At 43.7% G+C, this 23514-nt stretch overlaps 1 protein-coding gene across 4 annotated transcripts in view; it reads right to left on the bottom strand.

Moving 5' to 3' along the window:
* EPC1 (enhancer of polycomb homolog 1) overlaps nt 1-23514 on the bottom strand; it is a 1950735-nt gene that overhangs the window by 1095094 nt on the left and 832127 nt on the right. For all 4 annotated transcript variants that reach the window (XM_044066705.1, XM_044066704.1, XM_044066707.1 and 1 more), the window contains exon 3: nt 2582-2727. In XM_044066705.1, coding sequence (XP_043922640.1) covers nt 2582-2727 — 146 coding nt within the window. The remainder of the gene's footprint in view (nt 1-2581; nt 2728-23514) is intronic.

Genomic DNA, 23514 nt, shown 5'->3' on the forward strand with positions numbered 1-23514 from the left:
TTCTTCAGAAGAAAAAAGTTGAACAGAAAGGGTGAATCCACTGGCCACATTTCTAGCACCTCTTAAAAAAACAGAAGGTCTTAAGATTTTTCTACCAAAAACTTTAAAGGAACCAGAACGTAAGCAAAACAATAAGGCTTTTTTTTAATCGAGAAGGGAGAACCTACCAACAATGGTAGAAGAATACATAGCTGTATGGAAGAAGAGAACTACCAACAATGGTAAAAAGAATACACTTCTACGGACTTAACAAAAAAAGGGGGGGGGGCAGAAATCACATAGGAACAAGTAGAAATATATAGTGAAGAAAATTTTTTTAGGAACGGTTATAGATAGAAAAAAATAAACCACCTTAGCTCGAGAGCTCTGGCGAAAGCATATCTCTCTGAATGCGACAAATAGGATCTGAGGTAACTAGGAGAGAGGCATTGTGGGTAGGGCTTAAGCTCAAGAGCTTTTTAGTGATCGCGAGTTTTAATACCAGCAGAGTCTGTTCCGATGTTCAGAACCAAACCCATCAGTCAAGTGTAAATGACTATTGACATCACAGGAGCTACTTTTTTTGTAAAATTAATTTTAAGCTTCACATATAAATTGCTGAATCTTATTTGACAGCTTGGAGTTAAATTTATCGACTTAGACACATTATTTCTTAGTTGTAATGGCTGTTTGAAAGTCCAGTAGTTCACGTACTGGAAATAGTACTGCAAAGTTTAAGATTTTCTTTTCTAGTGGAGACTCGTGTTCCAGTACTTTACTGCAATTTGTAGCTTAGTAAATAAGCTCCCTATGCAAAAGGCAACTCCTGTACAATACTCCATCTGATCAGGTGAGAAATAAACTGCTCTTCCACATCAGTACACACACTGCCAAAAAGATTGCTAAGGGTGCATCTTACACGGGTTCCTCTTTACTTGCAGAGCCATAACATCTGTGCTAATCTTGAGCTATTAGTACTCTAGTCAAGGACAGAGCATAACACAACACAACACATGGAGATATAAAATCTGCCTTAATACCCTTACTCTCTACCTCAAGCCAGTGTGCTTGCATGTTCTCAGTCTTCTTTGCTTACTGACTCGAGCTAAATGCCAAAAAGTGCATAGTCATCCCCTTTGGAAAAAACAAAGTACCCACAAACTACCACATAGGTGGTAGCCCCCTAAATACGGAAGACGTAATAAGGGATCTGGGAACCCAAGTAGACAGTAACCTCTACTACTTTGATAATCACATTGCCAAAGTGGTTAGAAAATCCTACTATGTGGCCCACCTAATCACAAAAGGGTTTGCATCCAGATCGAAGAGGTCATTGGGCCCCTCTACGCATCACTCATCAGACCCATCATAGAGTACAATGCCCCATTTGGGACGTACCTTACAAGACACCTGCAACAACTGGAAAGACCACAGAAGTTCCTCACCAAGAGGATCACTGGCCTTAAGCAGATGCCCTATGCAGCTCAAGTGAAGAAACTTCAGATGTACTCGGTTGCATACCGCCTACTCAGAGGTGATCTCTGCCTGACATACAAGGCCATGTCCAACCCAGAATTGATGGACATGCTCCACCTAAAGAAAACCATATCCCCTCGAGCCACACGTTCCAGGGATCTAAACTTCACTACAACAATAAATAGGACATGCTGGAGGGATAAATTCCTGTCCCAGAGACTTCCCATGCTCTGGAACAAGATTCCAATCTACATTAGGCAGAGCTCCTCGTTAACCCTCTTCAACAGAAACCTTGACGAGTGGATGGGAAACCGAAAGTTTACCCCAGGAATCACTTCAATGGCTCTGCTGGACAGAGGCACAGGGAACTAAACTAAGGGGGCTGCGAAAGCCAACACATTCCAGCTAGGCTTATAAATGCCATTTGGGCAGAAAGCCTAGTACCTACCTATGAACCTATGATGGTGTGATCCAGCACTGACCTGTAAGTGCAATAGAGACATCTTCTAGTTCCACAATGGATACACTCGATCATTACCACCTTTCAAATAAGGAGGTAGGCTATCAATTTCTTCCTTTTCTATTTTCAGAAGGAATGGCTGAAATGACCAGTATAGCAGTGTTACACCCTTTCCCTAAGTAACAGATACAATGTCCATGCACGTTTTGGCTTGGGAGATGGCAGTCAACATTTTTGACAGCTTTAATGTAGTAAACATCTAAAACACACTTTTTTTACAACTAGTATCAAGAACAAGAGTCAAAATATGCAAGTAGCACACAAAAGCTAGAGCGCTCAATAGCTAGGCACGGTGTCCTATTCACCACAGGATGCCTGAATAGGTGCCAGTGAATTACACGTGACCCAGAACACAGGGGCTTTGGGGAAAAATAAATGAATTCATATTAAAAAGGACATAAAAATTGGACACCTGCCAATACAGCCCATGACACTAGCTCAGATGCAGACTTTAATTTTTTATTTCAATCAGATTGGTAAATAAAAAAATACAAGAACATATCCAATCTGACAAACTAAGTTACAAATGCTGGAAAGAAAATAATGCACATTTGTCAGACAATTTTACTGAAGATCATTTTATAATAGTATGCTGCATTTTAGTACCTGCTGCCCACACCCTTTTTCAAGATGGTCAATCATCTCTTCAAACTGGAAATGGGAGATTTCAATTTTCTTTTTCAGCTTAGTCACGAACACCTCATCTTCAGAGTCCAAATCATAATCTGGTTGCTCAGTATCCAATCCAAGTGCTAAAAGATACAAAAATATCTTACCAAACATTTTGAAATGCAACAGGAAAGTTAAAAATGCACATTTCTTTAAAGATCTTAGCACAGTCTATGTACTAACTTCTGAGGAAAAAAGCTAGGTGTTTTATTAATAGCTGTCAGACATGTCAGAATAAGGCCTTCCATGAGTTTAAGAAAATCTGAACATATAAAACAATATATGGGTGAAAAAAGGAATTGTTAAAACAGTCAAGCTATACAGTGTAATTCCAATTACATTTGGTGTTCAAGCCCTGAGGATTCAGAATCTTCCATTTCATGACAAAGACTCTCTTTCTACAATAATACATCTTTGATGGCTTACCAAATCTAACAACAACTGATAATTGGTCTGCACTTTATGAAAAAGTTACTACAAAAATTTCCAGAATGAAATTCTGCCACAGGGTTTTCATGTTTATCATCTCTAATGTCCGAGGTGTTCATTTCCTTGCATTGGAATCAAAGGAAGGGAAAGCCTACCCTTTTTTTAAGTTCAACTTCTCACATACTTTGCAGAGAAAATTCGTCGCTCGCATGGCATATAGACAAGATAAAGAAGTTATGTACTCACCATAATATGTTCCATGTGAGTTTGTCATCTCGCCTTCATTCTTTGAGATTGGTTCGGAGCCGATCCTCGCCTCAGAGTCGACCTTCTACAAAGCTCAAGGTCTTCAGATAGTTCAAGTACAGGTCCCTATCCCATGATGCACCTTGAGTGACCTCAGATCTTGTTTGCTGCGTCTAATACCATGTGCCATTCTATCACTCTAAGAGAAAAACCATAGAAAGATTGAGCAACCAGGATAAGCTAGTATCTCGGTCCTCAAAAAACCCTGGAGGGGGTAGGAGAGTGGGAAATAAGAATGAAGGCGAGATGAACAACACTTATGGAATGTTATGGTGTGTACATCAAGTACAGTTGTGTACACTTACCATAAATATAGAACTTAGAGAGTGTATTCACTGCTGCAGTCATTACATTTGGGTTATCTGCTTGCAGGTAACCCTCAGTTGGCCTGATTATCAAAGTCTTGGGTTCCTGCATTGGTTGCTGTCTCATCTTCCATGACGTCAAGTAATCAAGGGTATAAAGCATGCAGCAGATGCCATTACATCAGTTTTTCTTGCCCCAGATGTCAGGTGCCCCCATAATGGGAAGCAATTATATGCAAGGTTACACCTCCAACAAAAAAGAAATACACCAGAAAGCTTAAGTATAGTAGACAAGAAGAGAGGTATAGCCAACAGAATTCAGGGGGAGCTGGAAGGAGGTTAACCAGGACTGCAACAGTGAATACACTCGAACATCTACATTTATGTTAAGTGTACACAACTGTACTATGTTCCTCGTGTTTCACTGTTGCAGTCATCACATTTGGGTAGATTCCCAAAGCTAAGGAAGGGAGGGGGCAATTACTGAGCATTAGGACCAGCAATTAGGCCATGAAAGACTGCAGTGGCAAAACCAACTCTGGATTTAGAAAAAATTGGCAAGTGGCAATGCTTGGAGAAGGTATGTACAGAACTACAGGTAGCAGCTTCTAGGATGTCCCTGGCAGGAACACCTCTGAGAAAGGCTGTAGAAGTAGATGCAGCCTTGGTGAAAAGGGGTCTTATCCCCTGTGGGCCAGGTTTTCCATGGTGTTTATAGCAGAAAAGAATGCAAAGGCCTATCCACTTAGAAATAGTTTGCTTTGAAATGGCCTTCCCCTCTGCCCCTGCAGCAAAGGCAACTAAGCAGCTGTTCAGATTTCCTGAGAGGTTTGGTCCTGTCCCAGTAAAATCTAAGTTGTCTGTGCACGTCCAAGGAGTACAGTATTAGTTCCCCTTTGTTCTGTGGATTAGAAAAGAAGGTTGGCAAATGAATGGACTGATTAAGGGCAGCACTGGATACTACCTTGGGCATAAAGGAAAGATTAGTCCTGAGGGACACCCTGTCCGCATGAATGATGAAAGGCTCCACTGCCATGAGGGCCTGTAATTCAGACACCCTCCTTGCTGAAGTGATGGCTAGAAGGAAGGCTGTTTTCAAGGAAAGGAATTTCAACTCTGCAGCTGCAGCTGGCGCAAAAGGAGGTAAAGTGAGCTTTTCCATAACAAAGTTAAGGTCCCAGGCAGGAGGAGGAGCTCTCCTGGGTGGTCTCAAATTTTTGGCCCCTCTGAGGAATTGTTTCAGTAGGGGGAGAGAGAAGAGGGGTGGGCTCAGTATTATAATGTGCTGAAATGGTTGAGGCATGAATTTTAATGGAAGAGAAGAAAAGGCCCATGTGAAGCATCTCTGTTAAGTATTGAAGAATATGCGGTAAACTGGGCACTGTTGTGCCCGTCCCCAGAGTCTGGTTCCAGGAACAGAATCTTTTCCACTTTTCAGCATAGGATTTTCTAGTACTAGGCCTCCTTGCCTCCAGGATGACATCCAGCACTTGCTTGCTGAGGGATGGTATAGGAGAACTCAGGTACTTAGTCAGACTGCCAGGTTCAGTGTTTGAAGCTGGGGGTGCAGAATCTGGCCCTCCTGCCTGGACAGTGGGGAAGGAGTCTGAGGCATGTGCCATGGTGCCTGTAGTGACATACTGTGCAAGAGGGGGCACCAGTTTTGGCGTGGCCAGTCTGGTGCAGAGAGTATTGTCCTAGGTTTGTCCTGTTTGATCTTTAATAAAACTTTCGAGAGGAGAGGCAGAGGGGGAAAGACAAACTGAGAGGCTTTCCCAGGTAAAGGACAGGGCATCCACTTTCCAAGCTTGTCTGTGGGGAGTCCTTGTGCAGAATTTGTCTAATTAGCAGTTCTGAGGGGAGGCAAACAGGTCCATCTCTGGGCTCCCCCATTTGTTTCTCAGAAAGCTGAACATCTTTGGCTCCAGTTTCCACTCGTGTGGGTCCATGAGATTTCTGCTTAGGTCGTCTGCCAAAGTATTTCGCTTGCCTGGCAGGAATTGAGCTTGTAGGTGGACTTGGCAGCTTAAGGCTGTGTTCCATAGCACCATGGCTAGTCTGCAGCGAGAGTATGAGTGGGTACCCCCTTGCTTATTTATGTACCACACAGCAGTGGTGTTGTCAGTCTTTACCAATAATTGTCCTGGAAGAATGTGGTCCTTGAAGGCGGTCAGAGAATTCTGTACAGCTAACATTTCTTTCTGATTAATATGCAGGTGGATTTGACTCTGGTTCCATTTGTCCTGAATGCACTGCCCTGCCAAGTGAGCCCCCATGCATAGTCTGATGCATCTGTTATGGTTTGGGCAGCAGGGGGTAAAGTGAATGGGAGTCCCTTGTTGTGGTGGTAGGCCTCTGCCCACCAAAGGAACTCTGTCTTTATACAAGGAATGATGGGAATCATTGATACCAGGTCCTGAGAATGTTGACACCATAGGCTTTTTAGATACCACTGTAGTTTCCTCATATGCAGTCTTGCATATGGAATTAGTACAATGCAAGAGGTCATGAACCCAAGGGCTTGCAGTATTTTCCTTGTAGATAGCTGGGTCTTCGTGGCCAGTAGTTTCAAGTAGGCTGTCAAATAAACTTGTTTCTCTGGTGAGATAGGCCATCTGGGAAGTTGTATTCAAGCGTACGCCCAGGAATACAATTTGTTGGCAGGGGACTAGGTGAGATTTCTTCTAGTTTATGGTGTACTCCAGTGAGGTTAGCAATTTCTTTACAAATGCCAGATGATTTAATAGTATGTCCTGGATTTCTGCCTGAATTAGACAATCGTCCAGGTATGGGTATATTTGAATATTTCTTTGCTTGCAGAATGCAATGACTGGAGCTAGGCACTTTATGAATACCCTGGGTGCAGGAGATAAGCCAAAGGGCAGTTCAGAGAACTGACCATGCATGTAGCCTGCTCTGAAGCGTAGGTATTTTCTGCAAGATTCCCTTATTGGGATGTGCACAGGTAGGCTTCCTTTAAAGCCAATGTTGCCAACCAGGCATTTTTGCCTAGCATGGGAAGCAGCTGATGAAGAGTTAGCATTTTGAATTTTAGGATTACCAAAAAGGTGTTTAGGATAGACAGGTCCAGGATAGAACGCCAGGATTGGTCTTTTCTGGGTACAAGGAAAAATCTTGAGTAAAAACCTTGTCCACATTCCCCTTCTGGGACAGGTTGAATAGCCCTGATACTTAGAAGATTGAGAACCTGCTGTTGAGCCTCTTCCCTCTAATTTGGGGGTAGGTCTGGCCAACCGTGTGGGGTTGGTAACGAGTGGAAGTGGAATCTGTATCCTTGGGAAACTATATTTAGAACACATTTGTTTTGAGTAATGAGTTCCCAGTTTTTTGCATGCAGGGCGATCTTTCCCCCTAAAGGAAGGGTCAGTTGATCAGGGCTTGAAAGGTTTAAGGTTAAGTCATTGTGACAGCTTACTATAGGGGGGTGTCTTACCACTTCCAGTTTTGGAAGTGGAAGCCCCCCACTGCTTAGGCCTGTGATTTCCTTGAGACTGAAGCCTGGGTGGTCTGCTGGGTCCTGGGTTTGGACTGAGACAGCCTGGAAGAGACAGGAAAGGACCACTTCTTAGAAGGCCAGTGCCTACTAAATCTGGGAGGTTGTACCTGCAGGAAATCTTTAACAGTTTGCACAGATTTAGCTTCTTCCTCCATCTTTTGAAGTACTACTACTGCTTTGTTGCCAAACAGGCAGTCTTGTTTTAAGGGAGCATCCAGTAATTCAGCTTTAACATGATCTGGCAAAGTTTGCTCCTTAAGCCAAGCATGCCTTCTAAGTACAGACCCAGTGACAGCAGCCCTGCAAGATGTCTCTAAGGAATCAAAACCACACTGCAAAGTATGTTTACCAACTTGTTCAACAGAATGCATTAAATCCTGTAATTATTTTCAGCACAGTCAGGAATCAACATCATTTTCTGTTTAAGTAATCCAATAATATGCTGCTGATACTTTAACATATGAAACTGGCAGTTTAAGGCCCTAAGGCCAAAGTAGCAGAAGTGTATACCTTCTTACCCCATATCTGTCCAGGTCCCCGGAATCTCTATCAGAGATGGTAGGGTTTTTGGCAGTAGTAGCCTTAATGCCTTTCGGTCCCTGTGAAATGGTCTATGGATCCCCAGTAGGATTCTTAAAGAGGAATGTATGAGAGTCAGGTACTCTAATACCAGTCAGGTTTCCTGGAAGCCGGAGGTAAGTGTTTGGGGCCAAGCTAGATTCCAAGAAGGCATTATCTACAATGTCCAGTGCACGAGGGACAGCTAAAGGCCTGTGTTGAGGTAGGAATAAGAATTCCCTAAGCCTCTTTTTGAAGTCAGTGCTTCAGAACAGGCTTCATGCATGGTCAGTTCTCTGAAATGCTCTAAGAGTATGCAAAGTTTCACCAAAAGAGAAATCTTCTGGAGGGAAAGCAAGAGGGAATGGAGTCCTCTGCATCAGAATCCTCATAGGCAGATAATGGCAAATCCTGGTCACCAGAAGAAACAGAAAATTCAGAATACTGATCAGAAGAATCAGAAGGAAAATCCGTTCTAGGTCTCTTAGAGGGGAAAAGGATGGCTTCCCCCGATTAGAATAATAAGGTCTTCAGCCATTCTTATCATATCATTTGTTTTTTAGGCATAGGGGCCTGACCATGTGGTTTGGGCGTCAGTTTTCTAGGCGTGGATCTACATTTAGGCCTTGAAGAAGATGGCGTTGGTTTGATATGCAAGTCAGTAGGCCTGAATATACCCTCAGAAGCCGGTGCCTGCACAGTGGCTCCAGACCCATCCAAGGTGGATACATCCGCGGGTTCAATAGTCGAAGAAGCATCTCGCGGCATACCGGACTCCGAAATGGATCTCAGTAGAGGCCTGCAAATCTTAAGCAGCGGGTGTCAGGGGCTACGAAAGCACCTCACTTAGTACCGGCGATTTGGTGACTAGCTTAAAAAGCGTCGTCGGCAGCTTTGGACCTATGCAGTCTGTCTCTGTCTTTATCTTTATGTTTTTTCAGAATGTAGGTAGTCGGGTGGCTTACCGAAGCCATTTTTGAATAATCGAACAGAGTACCAAAATAGTTAGATGCGAAAATGAACAGACTAATATCTCAAGGATTGAATAAGGCACAAAACAGACAGCGAGGGACGTCGTGGTTTGGGCCTAAGCAAGGAATGCAGTACGAATGAAAATCCTTGAGGTATTTGCTTTCCACAAGAAATACAAATGTTAACTTTTACTGACATCGGTTTAGAGCAAGAAAAAGGATCCTCAACTGGGTGCTTAGCTTTTTGAAGACTTCGGATCTGAAACTCAAACGAAAATTTCAGGAGTCGGCCAACCAGCACTTGCGAACTGCTTCGGCTTCGGGCACCGCACGACAAGAAAGACTGATGTAATGGCGTCGGCTGCATGCTTTATACCCCTGACTACCTGACGTCATGGAAGATGAGACAGCAAATGATGCAGAACCCAAGACTGATAATCAGGCCGACTGAGGGCTACCTGCAAGCAGATAACCCAAATGTAATGGGCTGCAACAGTGAAACACAAAGAACATCTTCTTTACGTGAGGTTGTTCTAATCTCGCCATTCATTCTTACAGATGAGTAGCGTCCCAAGCACCATCTTTCTCAGGTGGATCACGGGAGTATGTTTTTCAGGACTGTAGATCCAAAGGAAGCCCTGTCCCTGCAGACCTTGTCAACTTTGTAATGAGTGATAAAGGTATGAGGTCTTGACCAAGTGGCTGCTACTCAAATGTTGTCTATAGTAAGCCTGTCAGAAAAGCCAGAAGATGTTGACACTGCTCTGGTAGAATGAGCCTTAATTTTGTGATGCACAGGTAGATTAGCAGCTGAATAAGTAAACGTGATACAATCAGATAACTATTTAGACAGTGTTGTTTTTGCCACTGGCATACCTTTTCTGGAATCTGAAAAGGAAATGAAAAGCTGTTCTGATTTTCTGAACTCTCGTTCTACTGAGGTAAAATCTAAGCCGTCTATGAACATCAAGCTTGTGCAGCATATACTCTAAGTTGTTGATGTGTTTGGGAAAGAACACCGGCAAATCTATGATCTGGTTAAGGATAGCTTAAGTACAAACTTTGGGTAGAAATGACGGATGTGTTTGCAGGGACACTGTCAGCATGGAAAATCAAATGAGGCGGCTTTATAGACAAGGTCTGAAGCTCTGACACTCTACGGGCAGAAGTGATGGCTATTAAAAAGATAGTCGTCCATGATAAATATTTCAATTCATGAGGAAGCTGGTTCGAAAGGTGGTGCGAAAGCAAAAAATTTAGATTCCATGCAGTATAAGGAGATTTCACAGGTGGTCAGAGATGAAATGTTCCTTTGAGAAAGGCTTTGAATAGTTTGTGTGACATTATGTTTAATCCTTCAAAGCCAAGGTGAAAATTAGAGATAGCGGCAAGTTGTACCCGAACTATTGCTCCTGCCACATCTTTATTAAAAAGCATACTGAAAAACTCTAATATGGAGGAAATAGGGGCTTGGAAGGGATCATTATTACTTTCAGAAGCATATACGAAAAATCTCCATTTGCTAAGGTCTAGCTTCCTAGTAGATGACTTATTAGAAGATATCACTATATGTTGCGTTTTGTTTGACAGGTTACGGAACCTGGCTATGTTGGGAACTGGAGCAGCCAAGCTCTCAATTTCAGGGAATGAAGAGAGGGATGAAGAGCTCCCTAAGAATGCGTGAGAAGGTCTGGAACAGGGTCCAGAATCCAAGGCTCTTCCAATAGATGAAGTCAAAGGAAGGGAAAACAAATCTGCCGAGGCCAATGAGGGGCTATTAGAATGATGGTCCCTTCCCAAGGCTTTTGCTTTCTGCAATACTTTGGGTATCAAAGGAATTGGTGGGAAAGCATAGAGGAGACCCAGAGGCCAATCGCATAGAAGTGCGTCCCTTGGGGCTTCTCCTGGAGGGGGAACCAGGGCAAGTAGCTTCTGCATTTTGTGTTCATGTGGTTAGAAAAAAAGGTCACAGCAAGGCTGGCACCACCTGCGGAATATTCTCTCCGCTATCTCTTTCTTGAGGAACCACTGATGAGGCAACAAAATTGCCCTGCTCAGTTTGTCCTCTAGCATGTTAGATTTCCCCGGGATCTGCAGCACTAACAGAAAGTCGCTGGGTGGATGTAGCCCACTGCCATACTCTTAGGGCCTCGCGACAAAGGGGATAGGACCTGGTTCCCCCTCATTTTTTCAGGTACCACACCACCGACATGTTGTCCATCTGAATCGCAACTGTTCCAGAGGAAGAGTCCTGGAAGTACTGCAATGCCAGAAGTACTGATCTCATCTCCAGGATATTGATCTGCAGATGTGTCTCCTGTTCGGTCCATGTGCCTTGGTTTGTTCTTCCTTGAAAAAGCCCCCCTCCCCAATCAGGGAAAAGTACAGTTTTGTACCTACCATAAATGTAGATGTTAGAGTGTTCACACTGCTACAGTCATTACACTTGGGTTATCCTGCCATCAGGCGGTCCCGCAGTCAGCCAGAATTCCAAAGTCTTGGTCCGGCATCAGTTGCTGTCGCTTCTTCCCTGATGTCAGTGCGCCAGGGGTATATACGATGTATCCAACGCCATTTTCTTCAGTTTTTCTTGCCCCAGATGTCAGGTGCCCCCAGTAGGTAGGCAATACATATTGCTAATAAAACATATATAAAAAATAAAAACAATACCTTCAGTTACAAGTAAATACACCACAAAGGTTGTGTAGGATAGAAAGGTATAGCTAAGTCCAGCTAGGACAGAGGGGATGGAGGGAGGGTAACCTGGACTGCAGCAGTGTGAACACTCGAACATCTACATTTATGGTAGGTACAAAACTGTACTATGTTCATCGTGTTACACTGCTGCAGTCATAACACTTGGGTAGAATCCCAAAGCTAAGGTTGGGTGGCTGGTTTATAAAGAGTTAGGAGTGGCTATGAGGCTCTGCAGAACTGCATTGGCAAATCCTGCTCTGGATTTAGAGTAAAGAGGCAAGTGGTAATGCTTGGTAAAGGTGTGCACTAAACTCCAAGTTGCAGCCTCCAAAATGTCCTTGGTTGGTACTCCTCTGAGAAAAGGCTGTTGAAGTGGCTGTTGCTCTGGTAGAATGTGGCCTAATGTTATTAGGGACTGATTTTCCATGCTGTGTGTAGCAGTAACGAATACAGTGTCCTATCCATTTGGAGATAGTCTGCTTTGAGATAGTCTTGCCCTGTGATCTTGCAGCATATGCTACAAACAGTTGCTCAGTTTGCCTGAAAACTTTTGTTTTGTCCAAAGCGTAGTTGCCTGTGCATGTCCAAAGAGTGCAGAAGTTTCTCCCCTTTATTCTGGGGGTTTGGATAAAAAGTTGGCAAATGGATGGTTTGGTTAAGAGCCACACTAGATACCACCTTTGCCATAAAGGTAGGGTTTGTTCTTAAAGAAACCCTGTCCTGATGAAAAATTATAAAAAGTTCCACTGCCATTAATGCCTGTAGCACTAAGACTCTCCGTGCTGAGGTTACTGCCAGGAGCAGAGCTGTTTTCTATGATAAAAAATTTAGATCAGCTGTATTGGCTGGCTCAAAAGGTGGCAGGGTCAGTTTTTCCAAAACAAAATTGAGGTCCCAAGTTGGTGTTGGTGCTCACCGGGGCGGTCTTATGTTTTTAGCCCTTCTGAGGTACTGTTTTAGCAAGGGATGAGAGAATAAAGGAGGAACCGTGTTCTAATGTGCTGAAATGGCAGAGGCGTGGATCTTAATTGATGAGAAGACTAGGCCTTTGTCCAGCATCTCAGTTAAGTATTATAAAATCTGAGGAATGTTTGGGACAAGAGGGTCAAGGCTTTGAGCCTTGTTCCAGGCACAGAATCTCTTCCATTTTTCTGAGTAAGATTTCCTGGTGCTAGGCCTCCTGGCCTCCAAAATTACATCCATAACAGCTTTAGAGAGAGGTGTTGCTTGTTTGACTAATGAATCTGCCATGCAGCCAGGTTTAGGGTTTTGAGCTGGCCGTGCAGGATCTGATTGTCTTGTTGAGTCAGAAGGTGTTAAATTCGAGGCAAAATCCATGGTGGGCCTTGAGCTAAGTTCTTTAAGATTGGGTACCAGTGCTGGCGTGGCCAGTCGGGAGCAATCAGGATAATCTGTGTTTTTTCTTGTCTGGCTTTTAAGAGTACCTTTGAAAGGAGAGGCAGAGGTGGGAAGGCATAAACTTTTAGGCTTTTCCAGCTGAATGAAAGAGCATCCACTTTCCATGCTTGTGTGTGGTAAGTCCTTGTGCAGAATTTTTGTAGTTGGCAACTCAGTGGGGAGGCAAAAAGATCTGTCTGGCATCCCATTTTTTTTATTACCATGCTGAAGATTTGTGGATTCAATTTCCATTCGTGAGGATCCATGATATTTCTGCTTGGATCGTCTGCCAGAGAGTTTTTCTTTCCTGGCAGGAATTGTGCTTGCAGATGCACTTAAGTTAGAGCTGTGTTCTCACAAGGTCATGGCTTGCCTGCATAGGGGATAAGAATGAGTGCCCCCTTGCTTATTTAAGTACCACATTACTGTGGTGTTGTCTGTCCTTGAAAGCTGTTAGGGCATTTTGAACAGCCAACATCTCTTTTTGATTGATGTGAAGATGTATTTGGTCTGTGGTCCACTTGCCCTGAATACATTTTCCTGCCATGTGTGCTCCCCAGGCGTAATCCAGGCATCTGTTAAGAGTCTGTCTGGCTGTGAGTAGAGTGAAAGGCTGACCCTTGTTGAGGTGACATGCCTGTGCCCACCATCGAAACTTCTGTTGTAGGCATTACTGCTTCTAAACTGTGAGAGTGTTGAGTCCAAACACTTTTTAGGTACCATTGTAATTTCCTCATATGCAGTCTGGCATATGGTATTAGAAGTATGCAGGATGCCATGAATCCCAGGGCCTGCAGAATTTTTCTTGCAGGGAGATGGGACTTTTTTGCCAGTAACTGAAAATGAGTCAGTTGTCCTTGTGTTGTTGGCGAGATAAGTAATGGGCTGGGGTATTTAATTTAGCACCACCCAGGAATATTATCAGTTGTGAGGGCAATAGTTTAACTTTCTTTTCACTTGTGTGTAGAAGAGAAAGTAGCAACCTTTTTAACAACACCAGATGCTTTGAGTGAGTGTCCTTTCTCTCTACTTGAATGAGACAGTCGTCCAGGTATGGATATATTTGAATTCCTTTTTGTCTGCAGAATGCAATTACTGGTGCCAGGCACTATGTAAAGACCGTGGGCGCAGTAGATAAGCCAAAGCGCAGTGCAGAGAATTGGCAGTGCGTTGTACCAGCTTTGAATCTGAGGTATCTTCTGCAATCTTGTCTGATAGGGACATGCAGGTATGCCTCTGAGGTCCAAAGTAACAAGCCAAGCCTTCTTGCCCAGCATGTGAAGATGCTGCTGAAGTGTCAACATTTTGTATTTCGGAACATCCAGTTAAGTATTTTGAGTTGAAAGGTCTTGTATGGGTCTCCAGGCTTTGTCCTTTCTGGGGACCAGGAAGAATCTTGAGTAAAATCCTTGTCCTTGTTCCTGCTGTGGTACTTTTTGAATAGCTGTCATGTCCTTGACGGCTGAAATTTGTTTTTGAGCCTCTGCCCATTGATTTTCTGGCAGGTTTGGCATTCCTTTTAGCCTTGGTAAAGTGTGAAAGTGGAACCTGTAACCTTGAGACACAATATTCAGAACCCATTTGTCTTGGGTGATTGTTTGCCAATTTTGAGAAAAAAGTGCTAGTTTTCCCCCTAAGGGGGCTGCCAAAAGGGAAGTGCTTGGCATACGAAGGGGGAAGTCATTGGGACGGTTTTCTGTAAGTCTGAGACCTGTCCTCACCTTCTTTTGGGGTAGAAGTACCCCACTTTCATTGTCTGTTAGAGCCTTGGAGTTGAGATCTGCCTCTTGGGCGTCTGTATCTGCTTGTCTGTGACCTGTCTGACACTGGAAAGGACCAATTCTTTGTAGGCCAATTTCTGCTAAATCGAGGTGGCTGTACCTGTAAGAAATCTTTGACTGTTTGCATAGATTTAGCTTTATCCACCATTCTCTTTAACACCTCTTCTGCCTTAACACCAAACAAGGTATCATGCTGTAAAGGAGCATCCAATAATTTTGCCATAACATGATCAGGTAAACTCTGTTCTTTTAACCAAGCATGTCTTCGAATCACAGAACCTGTAACTGCGGCTCTACAAGAGGCCTCTAATGAATCAAAATCACATTGCAGAGTATGTTTTCCCACCTGTTCAACTGCATGCAATAAATCCTGCATTTCTTTATAGTCAGGCGCTTCTGAGCTTACAAGCATTTTCTGTTTTAACTGAGCCATTAAATATTGTTGGTACTTAAGCATGTGAAACTGGCAATTTAAAGCCCTTATTGCTAAAGTTACAGAAGTGTCAACTTTCTACCCCCATCTATCCACTGCTCTAGAATCTCTGTCAGAGGGAACTGGATTTTTTGCAATGGAAGCCTTAACCCCTTTGGGTCCATGGGAAATGGTTTCTGGGTCAGCACAAGGGTTTTTATAAAGAAACTTGTGTGAGTCAGGGACTCTATAATACCTATCTGGCTTGGCTGGTGCAGGGGGCAAAGAATCAGGAGATAGGCTGGATTCAGAGAACACATCATCCACAATATCTAACACAGGAGGAATAGCCAGGGGCCTGTGCTGAGGCAACAAAAGGAAGTCCCTGAGCCTTTTCTTGGATTTTGAATAATCCTGACTTTCCCAAATGGAAAGGCTCCCTCGTGGTATGTAAAGTTCCCCCAAAGAAGTAATCCTCAGGAGGAGAGGCTGAAGGGATAGATTCTTCAGCAACAGAGTCCTCATATAGGGGGGTAAGACAGTATCCCTGGTCTGAAGGGGAATCAAGAGGAAATGGAAACCTGGTCAGAGGAATCATAGTCTGTATCCTGCCTAGGCCTTTTCTCAGGAGGGGGATGGGAAAGTACAGTTTTGTACCTACCATAAATGTAGATGTTCGAGTGCTAATACAGCTGCAGTCATAACAGATGGGTTCTCCTGCCGTCAGGCGGGTCCTCGGTCGGCCGAATTCCAAAGTCTAGGTCCGGCGTCGGTTGTCGTCGCTTTCTTTCCTGACGTCAGTGCAACAGGGGTATATAAGACACAGCCGACGCCATTTTCTTCAGTCTTTCTTGTCCCAGATGTCAGGTGCCCCCAGAAGGAAGGCAATATATATATACATATATATATATATATATATATATATATATATATATATATATATATATATATATACATATGTACATATGTACATATGTATATATGTATATATGTGTGTATATATATATATATATATATATATATATATATATATATATATATATGTATATATGTATGCATGTATATATATATATATATATATATATATATATATATATATATATATATATATATAAAAAATATAATCATGCATTGCAATATAATCAAAAACCAGTAGTTGCAAGCAAATACACCATAGAAGGATAACCCAATCAAGTTGTAAGATGAGGAGTTAGCCACTAGGTCTGTACCCAGAGGGGAAGGAGGGAAGGAAACCTGGACTGCAGCTGTATTAGCACTCGAACATCTACATTTATGGTAGGTACAAAACTGTACTATGTTCATCGTGCATACAGCTGCAGTCATAACAGATGGGTAGAATCCCAAAGCTACGCACAGGATAAAGGAAGGTGGTAGTGTTTAGTGAAGATATGCACAGAACTCCAACTGGCTGCCTCCAAAATATCTTTGGTAGGGACTCCTCTGAGGAAGGCTGCAGAGGTAGCTGTGGCCCTTGTGGAGTGGGATCTGATGCCTGCAGGTACAGATTTACCATGAAAGGAGTAACAAAACCGTATGCAGTAGCCTATCCATTTTGAAATTGTCTGTTTGGAAATTGGCTTCCCTTGAGCTCCTACAGCATAGGACACAAAGAGTTGTTCTGATTTCCTGAAAGGCTTTGTTCTGTCCAAATAGTAACGTAGCTGTCTATGGATGTCTAAGGAATGTAGCAGCCTTTCCCCTTTGTTTTGAGGATTGGGGTAAAAGGTAGGTAAGTGTATGGCATGATTTAAAGCTACCCTGGATACTACCCTTAGGCATAAATGACGGGTTGGTTTGTAGGGAAACTCTGTCCTGATGGAAGATTAGAAAGGGCTGCACAGCCATGAGGGCTTGTAGTTCCGAAACCCTACGAGCTGAGGTAATGGCCAGAAGGAAAGCTGTTTTCCAGGACAAATATTGCAAATTTGATGAGGCAGCTGGTTCAAAGGGAAGCAATGTTAATTTTTCTAGAATGTAATTAAGATCCCAGGCTGGTATTGGTTGTTTCCTTGGCGGTCTTATATTCTTAGCCCCTCTGAGGAACTGTCTTAAGAGTGGGTGGGAGAATAAGGGTGGATCAGTGTTGTATTCTGCAGAAATGGCTGAGGCATGCATTTTGATGGAGGAAAATGAAAGTCCACTGTTCAACAGCTCAGCTAGATACTGTAATATCGGACGTAAATTCAGTTTTCTAGGATCCTGGCCTTTTTTCTCATTCCAAGAGCAAAACAGTTTCCATTTTGCGGAGTAAGCCTTTCTAGTAGATGGCCTTCTGGCCTCCAAAATGACATCCTGGCACCTCCTTGGAGAGTAGGGTCTGTTATGGTATTAAGAAATTTTCCATGCAGCCAGACTGAGTGTTTTCAGCTGACTGTGAAGAGTTTTGTAGCTGTGCTGAGTCAGTAGAAGAGGCATTAGAGGTAGGGTCCAGGGAGGAGAATGTGTTAGGCTCCTCAGGAGTGGGTACCAGTGTTGTCTTGGCCAGTCTGGAGCGATCAGTATCATCTTCGGTCTGTCTGCTCTTGCTTTCAAGAGCACCTTGGGCAGAAGAGGCAAAGGTGGGAAGGCGTAAACTGTCCGTGCTGCCCAACTGAAAGAAAGGGCGTCCACTCTCCAGGCCTTTGGATGGAATGTCCTTGAGCAGAATTTTGTCAATTGATGATTCCTGTGGGAGGCAAAGATCTATGTCTGGCCATCCCCACGCTTGGATTATCTTTGTAAACACTTGAGGATGCAACTTCCACTCGTGCGGGTCTGTCATATTTCTGCTTAGATTGTCTGCCAGCGTGTTTTCCAAACATGGCAGGTACTGCGCTTGAAGTTAGATTTGCCATTCCAGAGCCAAGTTCCAAAGTGACATGGCCAGCCTGCACAGGGGGTATGAATGTGTTCCTCCTTGTTTATGTACCACATTACTGTGGTGTTGTCTGTTCTTATCAATAATTGCCCTGGATGCAGGAGGTCCTTGAAAGCTGTAATTGCATTTATCACTGCTAGCATTTCCTTTTGATTGATGTGAAGGTGCTTTTCCTTTTGGGACCATTTGCCCTGAATGCACCTGTCTGTCATGTGTGCCCCCCAGGCGTAGTCTGAGGCGTCTGTTGTGATGACTTGATTTGCTTGAGGCTTGCGGAATGGTAGACCTGTGTTTGTTTGGCATGCATGTGCCCACCATAGAAATTCCTTTTGCAAACATGGATTAGTGGTATTATTGTTTCCAAACTGTGGCTGTGTTGAGACCATAGGTTTTTTAGTTACCATTGAAGTTTCCTCATATGCAACTTTGCACATGGGATTAGAAGAATCCAAGATGCCATGAAGCCCAGAGCCTGCAGGATTTTCCTTGCAGTTAGCCTGGTACAATTTGCTAGTATTTTGAAATACTGAGTTAGTTGCCCCTGTTTTTCTGGTGTAAGATAGGCCATCTGGGTGTTTGTGTCCAAGTTGGCACCCAGGAAAATTATTTTCTGAGATGGTGTTAGCCTGGATTTCTCTTTGTTGACTGTGTATCCCAGAGAATTCAATAACAGTGTTACATAAGCCAGATGTTCCAGAAGTATGTGTTTGCTGTCCGCTTGGATCAGGCAATCGTCCAAATAAGGGTAAATTTGTATCCCTTGAAGTCTGCAGTAGGCAATTACTGATGCCAGGCATTTCGTGAATACTCTGGGCGCAGTAGATAAGCCAAAGGGAAATGCAGAGAATTGATAGTGGATTGAACCTGCAAGAAATCTGAGGTATCTTCTGCAGTTTTGTCTGATTGGGACATGCAGGTATGCCTCCTTGAGGTTCAATGTTACCAGCCAAGACTCCTTGCCCAGCATGGGAAGAAGCTGCTGTAAGGTGAGCATCTTGAATTTTGAGTGCAGTAGAAATGTGTTTAGGATGGATAAGTCCAAAATGGGTCTCCAATCGGTTCCCTTCCTTGGTACCAGGAATAGTCTGGAATAAAAACCTTGACCTTGTTCGTGAGTAGGTACCTCTTGAATAGCTTTCATGTCCATGAGCTTTGAAATTTGTATTTGACCCTCTGCCCTTTGATTGTGTGGCAGATTCGGCATGCCTCTCATTTTTGGAAGAGTGTGAAAATGAAATCTGTAGCCTCTGTTTATAATGTCCAGGATCCATTTGTCTGTTGTGATAATATGCCAATTTTTTTAAAATAATGCCAGCCTTCCTCCCAAGGGTGCTGCCAGCTGAGACTTGCTTGGCATGCAAAGGGGAAAGTCATTGGGTTTGTTTCCTGTACTGTTGTGCACTGTCTTCGCCACCTCTTGGTGCTGGAGTTTGCCATTGTCTGCCTCTATATGATCCTTGAGATTGTCCTCTGCCCCTTGTGCGCCTGTATCTACCTCTTTGGGGCTTGTCCGTGGCTGGAAAGGACCAGTGTTTTGAAGGCCAATTTCTGCTAAAACGTGGTGGTTGTACCTGTAGAAAAAGTACAGTTTTGTACCTACCATAAATGTAGATGTCCGATAGATATGCAACTGCAGTCCTTGCATATGGGTTGTCCTGCCTCAGGCAGCCCTTCGGACGGCCGGATTCCAAAGTCTGGGTCCGGCGTCGGCTGATGTCGCCTCTTCCCCGACGTGATAGCGGCTGAGGTATAAAAGCATCAGTCGACGCCATCTTCTTTAGTGTTTCTTGCCCCAGGTGCCCTCCAAGGAAGGCTAAAATTAGAGACTAGATAAAAAATTCCAGACATGCACAACAGTAATAAACAGATGCACCATAACAGGTTTCCCCAGCTAATTTGGAAAAGGGGAGTGGACCCAAAAAGGATAGTTTACAGAGGGGTAGGAGGGAGGGAAAACCTGACTGCAGTTGCATATCTATCGGACATCTACATTTATGGTAGGTACAAAACTGTACTATGTCCTTCAAGAATGCAACTGCAGTCCTTACATATGGGTTGAATACCATAGCCAAGCTGGGGTGGTAGGATCCAAGATAAAGATGGTGCAGCTAAAATGCCCTGCAGGACTGCCGATGCAAAGCCTGCTCGGGATCTGGAATATAAAGGCAGGTTGTAGTGTTTGGAAAATGTATGCACGGAGCTCCATGTAGCAGCTTCTAGAATGTCCTTTGTAGCCACCCCTCTTAGAAAGGCTGTGGAGGTGGCTATAGCTCTGGTGGAGTGTGGCCTGATATTGGCTGGCACACCTTTTCCATGGAAAGAGTAACAGAATCTGATGCAGTGTCCACTCCATTTTGAAATTGTTTGTTTGGAAATTGCCTTTCCTTGTACTCCAGCAGCGTAAGCTACAAATAGTTGGTCAGACTTTCTGTTAGCTTTTGTTCTGTCCAAGTAGTAGCGCAATTGTCTATGTATGTCCAAAGTGTGCAGCGGCTTTTCTCCTTTATTTTGAGGATTGGGAAAGAAGGTAGGCAGGTGAATTGCTTGATTTAGAGACACCCTGAATATCACTTTTGGCATGAATGAAGGATTGGTTCTTAAAGAAACTCTGTAATGATGAAAAATGAGAAATGGAGGTACTGCCATGAGGGCCTGTATCTCAGAGACTCTTCTTGCTGAGGTAACTGCCAACAGAAAAACTGTTTTCCAGGAGAGAAATTGCAATTCTGAAGATGCTGCTGGCTCAAAAGGAGGGAGAGTTAATTTTTCCAACACGAAGTTGAGGTCCCATGCAGGCACTGGTGGTTTTCTGGGAGGTTTGATATTCTTAATCCCTCTTAGAAACTGTCTTAGCAAAGGATGTGAAAACACAGGTGGATCACTGTTGTATTTTGCTGAAATTGCTGAAGCGTGTATTTTTATGGAAGAATATGAAAGGCCATTATGTAGCATTTCTGCCAAGTATTCTAGTATCTGTGGGATGCTCATTACTGATGCATCCTGACCCTTGCTGGCATTCCAGATGTTGAATCTCTTCCATTTGGCTGAGTAAGTTTTTCTGGTGGAAGGTCTGCGTTCTTCCAGTAAGAGCTCTTGAACTTTCTTGGAAAGAGAGATATGGGGAGAAGTCATGGAACCCTCCAAGCTGTAATGTCTGCAGGTTGGGATGAAACGTCCTGTAATTGTGCTGAGTCAGAAGCAGAGGCCATTGAGGCAGGGGCCACGGCTTGGTGCAAGTTATGCTCCTTAGTAATGGATACCAGTGCTGTCTTGGCCAGTCTGGAGCTATCAAAATGCCTTTCGGTTGTTCTGCTTTGATCTTCAGTAACACCTTGGTCATTAATGGTAGAGGTGGGAATGCATAGATTGTTAGAGAGTTCCAGCTGAAGGAGAGAGCATCCATTCTCCAGGCTTGAGGATGGTGTGTCCTCGAGCAGAACTTCTTCAGATGATGATTGAGGTGTGAGGCAAAGAGGTCTATGTCCGGCCTCCCCCATGCATGAGTTATTTGTGAAAAAATGTCTGGATGCAACATCCATTCATGCGGGTCCAAGATGTTTCTGCTTAGACTGTCCGCCAGAACATTGTCCTTGCCTTGAACAAACTGGGATTGCAACTGTATGTTCAGTTTCAGGGCCTTTTCCCAAAGAGTCATTGTTAGCCTGCAGAGGGGGTAAGAATGAGTGCCTCCCTGTTTGTTTATGTACCACATAACAGTGGTGTGTTGTCTGTCTTTATTAGCAGTTGACCTTGCTGAAGAAATTTTCCGAAGGCCTCGATTGCATGAATCACTGCCAACATCTCTTTTTGATTGATGTGTAGATGCACTTCCCGCGGTGCCCATCGCCCTTGAATGCATCTGTCCTCCATGTGCGCCCCCCATCCATGATCTGAGGCGTCTGTTGTAATGGTTTGGTTTGTTTGAGGTTTGTTGAAGGACATGCCTTGGTTTAGCTTGCTTGCTTGTGCCCACCACAAAAATTCCTTTTGTAGACATGGAATGAGTGGAATAATTGCTTCTAAGTTGTGGCTGTGTTGAGACCATAAACTTTTTAGGTACCATTGTAGTTTTCTCATGTGTAGTCTTGCCAGTGGAATCAGAAGAATGCAAGATGCCATGAAACCCAGGGCCTGCAGGATTTTCCTTGCAGTCATCTGGGTGTGCTTTGCTAGGCTTTTGAAGTAATGTGGTAACTGATCTTGTTTTTCTTCTGTGAGGAAAGCCATTTGTGAGTTTGTGTCCAGTTTGGCTCCTAGAAAAATTATTTGCTGGGATGGCAGTAGTCTTGATTTTTGAATGTTGACTGTGTATCCCAAAGCCTGTAGTAAGTGAATGACATAGTTCAAGTTTCTTATCAAGGCTTGCTTGCTGTCCGCTTGTATAAGGCAATCGTCCAGATAAGGGTATATTTGTATCCCCTGAAGTCTGCAGTGCGCAATTACTGATGCCAGGCATTTCGTGAATACTCTGGGCGCAGTAGAAAAGCCAAAAGGCAATGCTGAGAATTGATAATGCTCTGACCCTGCAAGAAATCTGAGGGATCTTCTGCAGCTGTGTCTGATTGGGACATGCAGGTAATGCCTCCTTGAGGTCCCGAGTAACCAGCCAAGACCCCTTGCCCAGCATGGGAAGAAGTTGCTGTAACGTCAGCATTTTGAATTTTGGCACAATGAGAAAAGTGTTTAGAGCGGACAAGTCCAGTATAGGTCTCCATTGCTTTTCTTTTCTTGGAAAAAGGAACAGTCTTGAGTAGAATGCCTGGCCTTGTTCCTGAGGAGGGACCTTTTCTATTGCTTTGATTTGTAGCAGCTTTGAAACTTGTATGAGTGCCTCTGCCTTTTGATTCTGTGGCAGGTTTGGCATGCCTTGTCTTGTTGGTAAGGTATGGAAGTGGAACCTGTAACCTTTGTCTATTATGTTCAAAATCCATCCGTCCTTTGTAAAAACGTGCCAATTTTCTGAAAATAAGGATAACTTTCTGCCTAAAGGTGCTTCTCTTTGAGCCTTGGTTGGCGGTGTCAAAGTTAAGTCATTGTGACTGTCCCTGTGGAGCAGGAGTCCCTGCGCCACTTCTCTGGTTAGTTGGTTGCCATTGGCGGCCCCTGTAGGAGACTCTGTATTGCCCTCTACCTCAAGCACGCCTGCTTTTTCCCCTTTGAAACCTGTCAGAGTCTGGAAAGGACCAGTTCTTCGAAGGCCAATTCCTGCTGAACCTTGGTGGCTGAACCTGGAGGAAATCTTTGACTGTTTGTACTGATTTAGCCTTTTCCTCAATTGATTTCAACACACCCTGTGCATTACACCAAATAACTTGTCTTTTTCCAGAGGTGCATCTAGAAGCTTTGCTTTAACATGATCTGGCAATGACTGTTCTTTCAACCAAGCATGTCTACGTATGACGGCCCCTGTCACAGCTGCCCTACATGAAGCTTCCAATTTCTCATTACCACACTGAAGAAAATGATTGCTAACCTGCTGAGTGTTATGAACCAAATCCTGCAAGGCCTTTCTATCTAAAGGCTCAGGAGAGGCTAACTTTTTCTGCAAATCATCCATCAGGAAATCCTGGTACTGAAACATATGAAAAAGACAGTTTAGAGCCCTCATGGCAAGGGTG

This window comes from Protopterus annectens, chromosome 3.part1 (genome assembly GCF_019279795.1).
Source record: "Protopterus annectens isolate FY-2018-M chromosome 3.part1, PAN1.0, whole genome shotgun sequence".
NCBI lineage: Eukaryota > Metazoa > Chordata > Ceratodontiformes > Protopteridae > Protopterus > Protopterus annectens.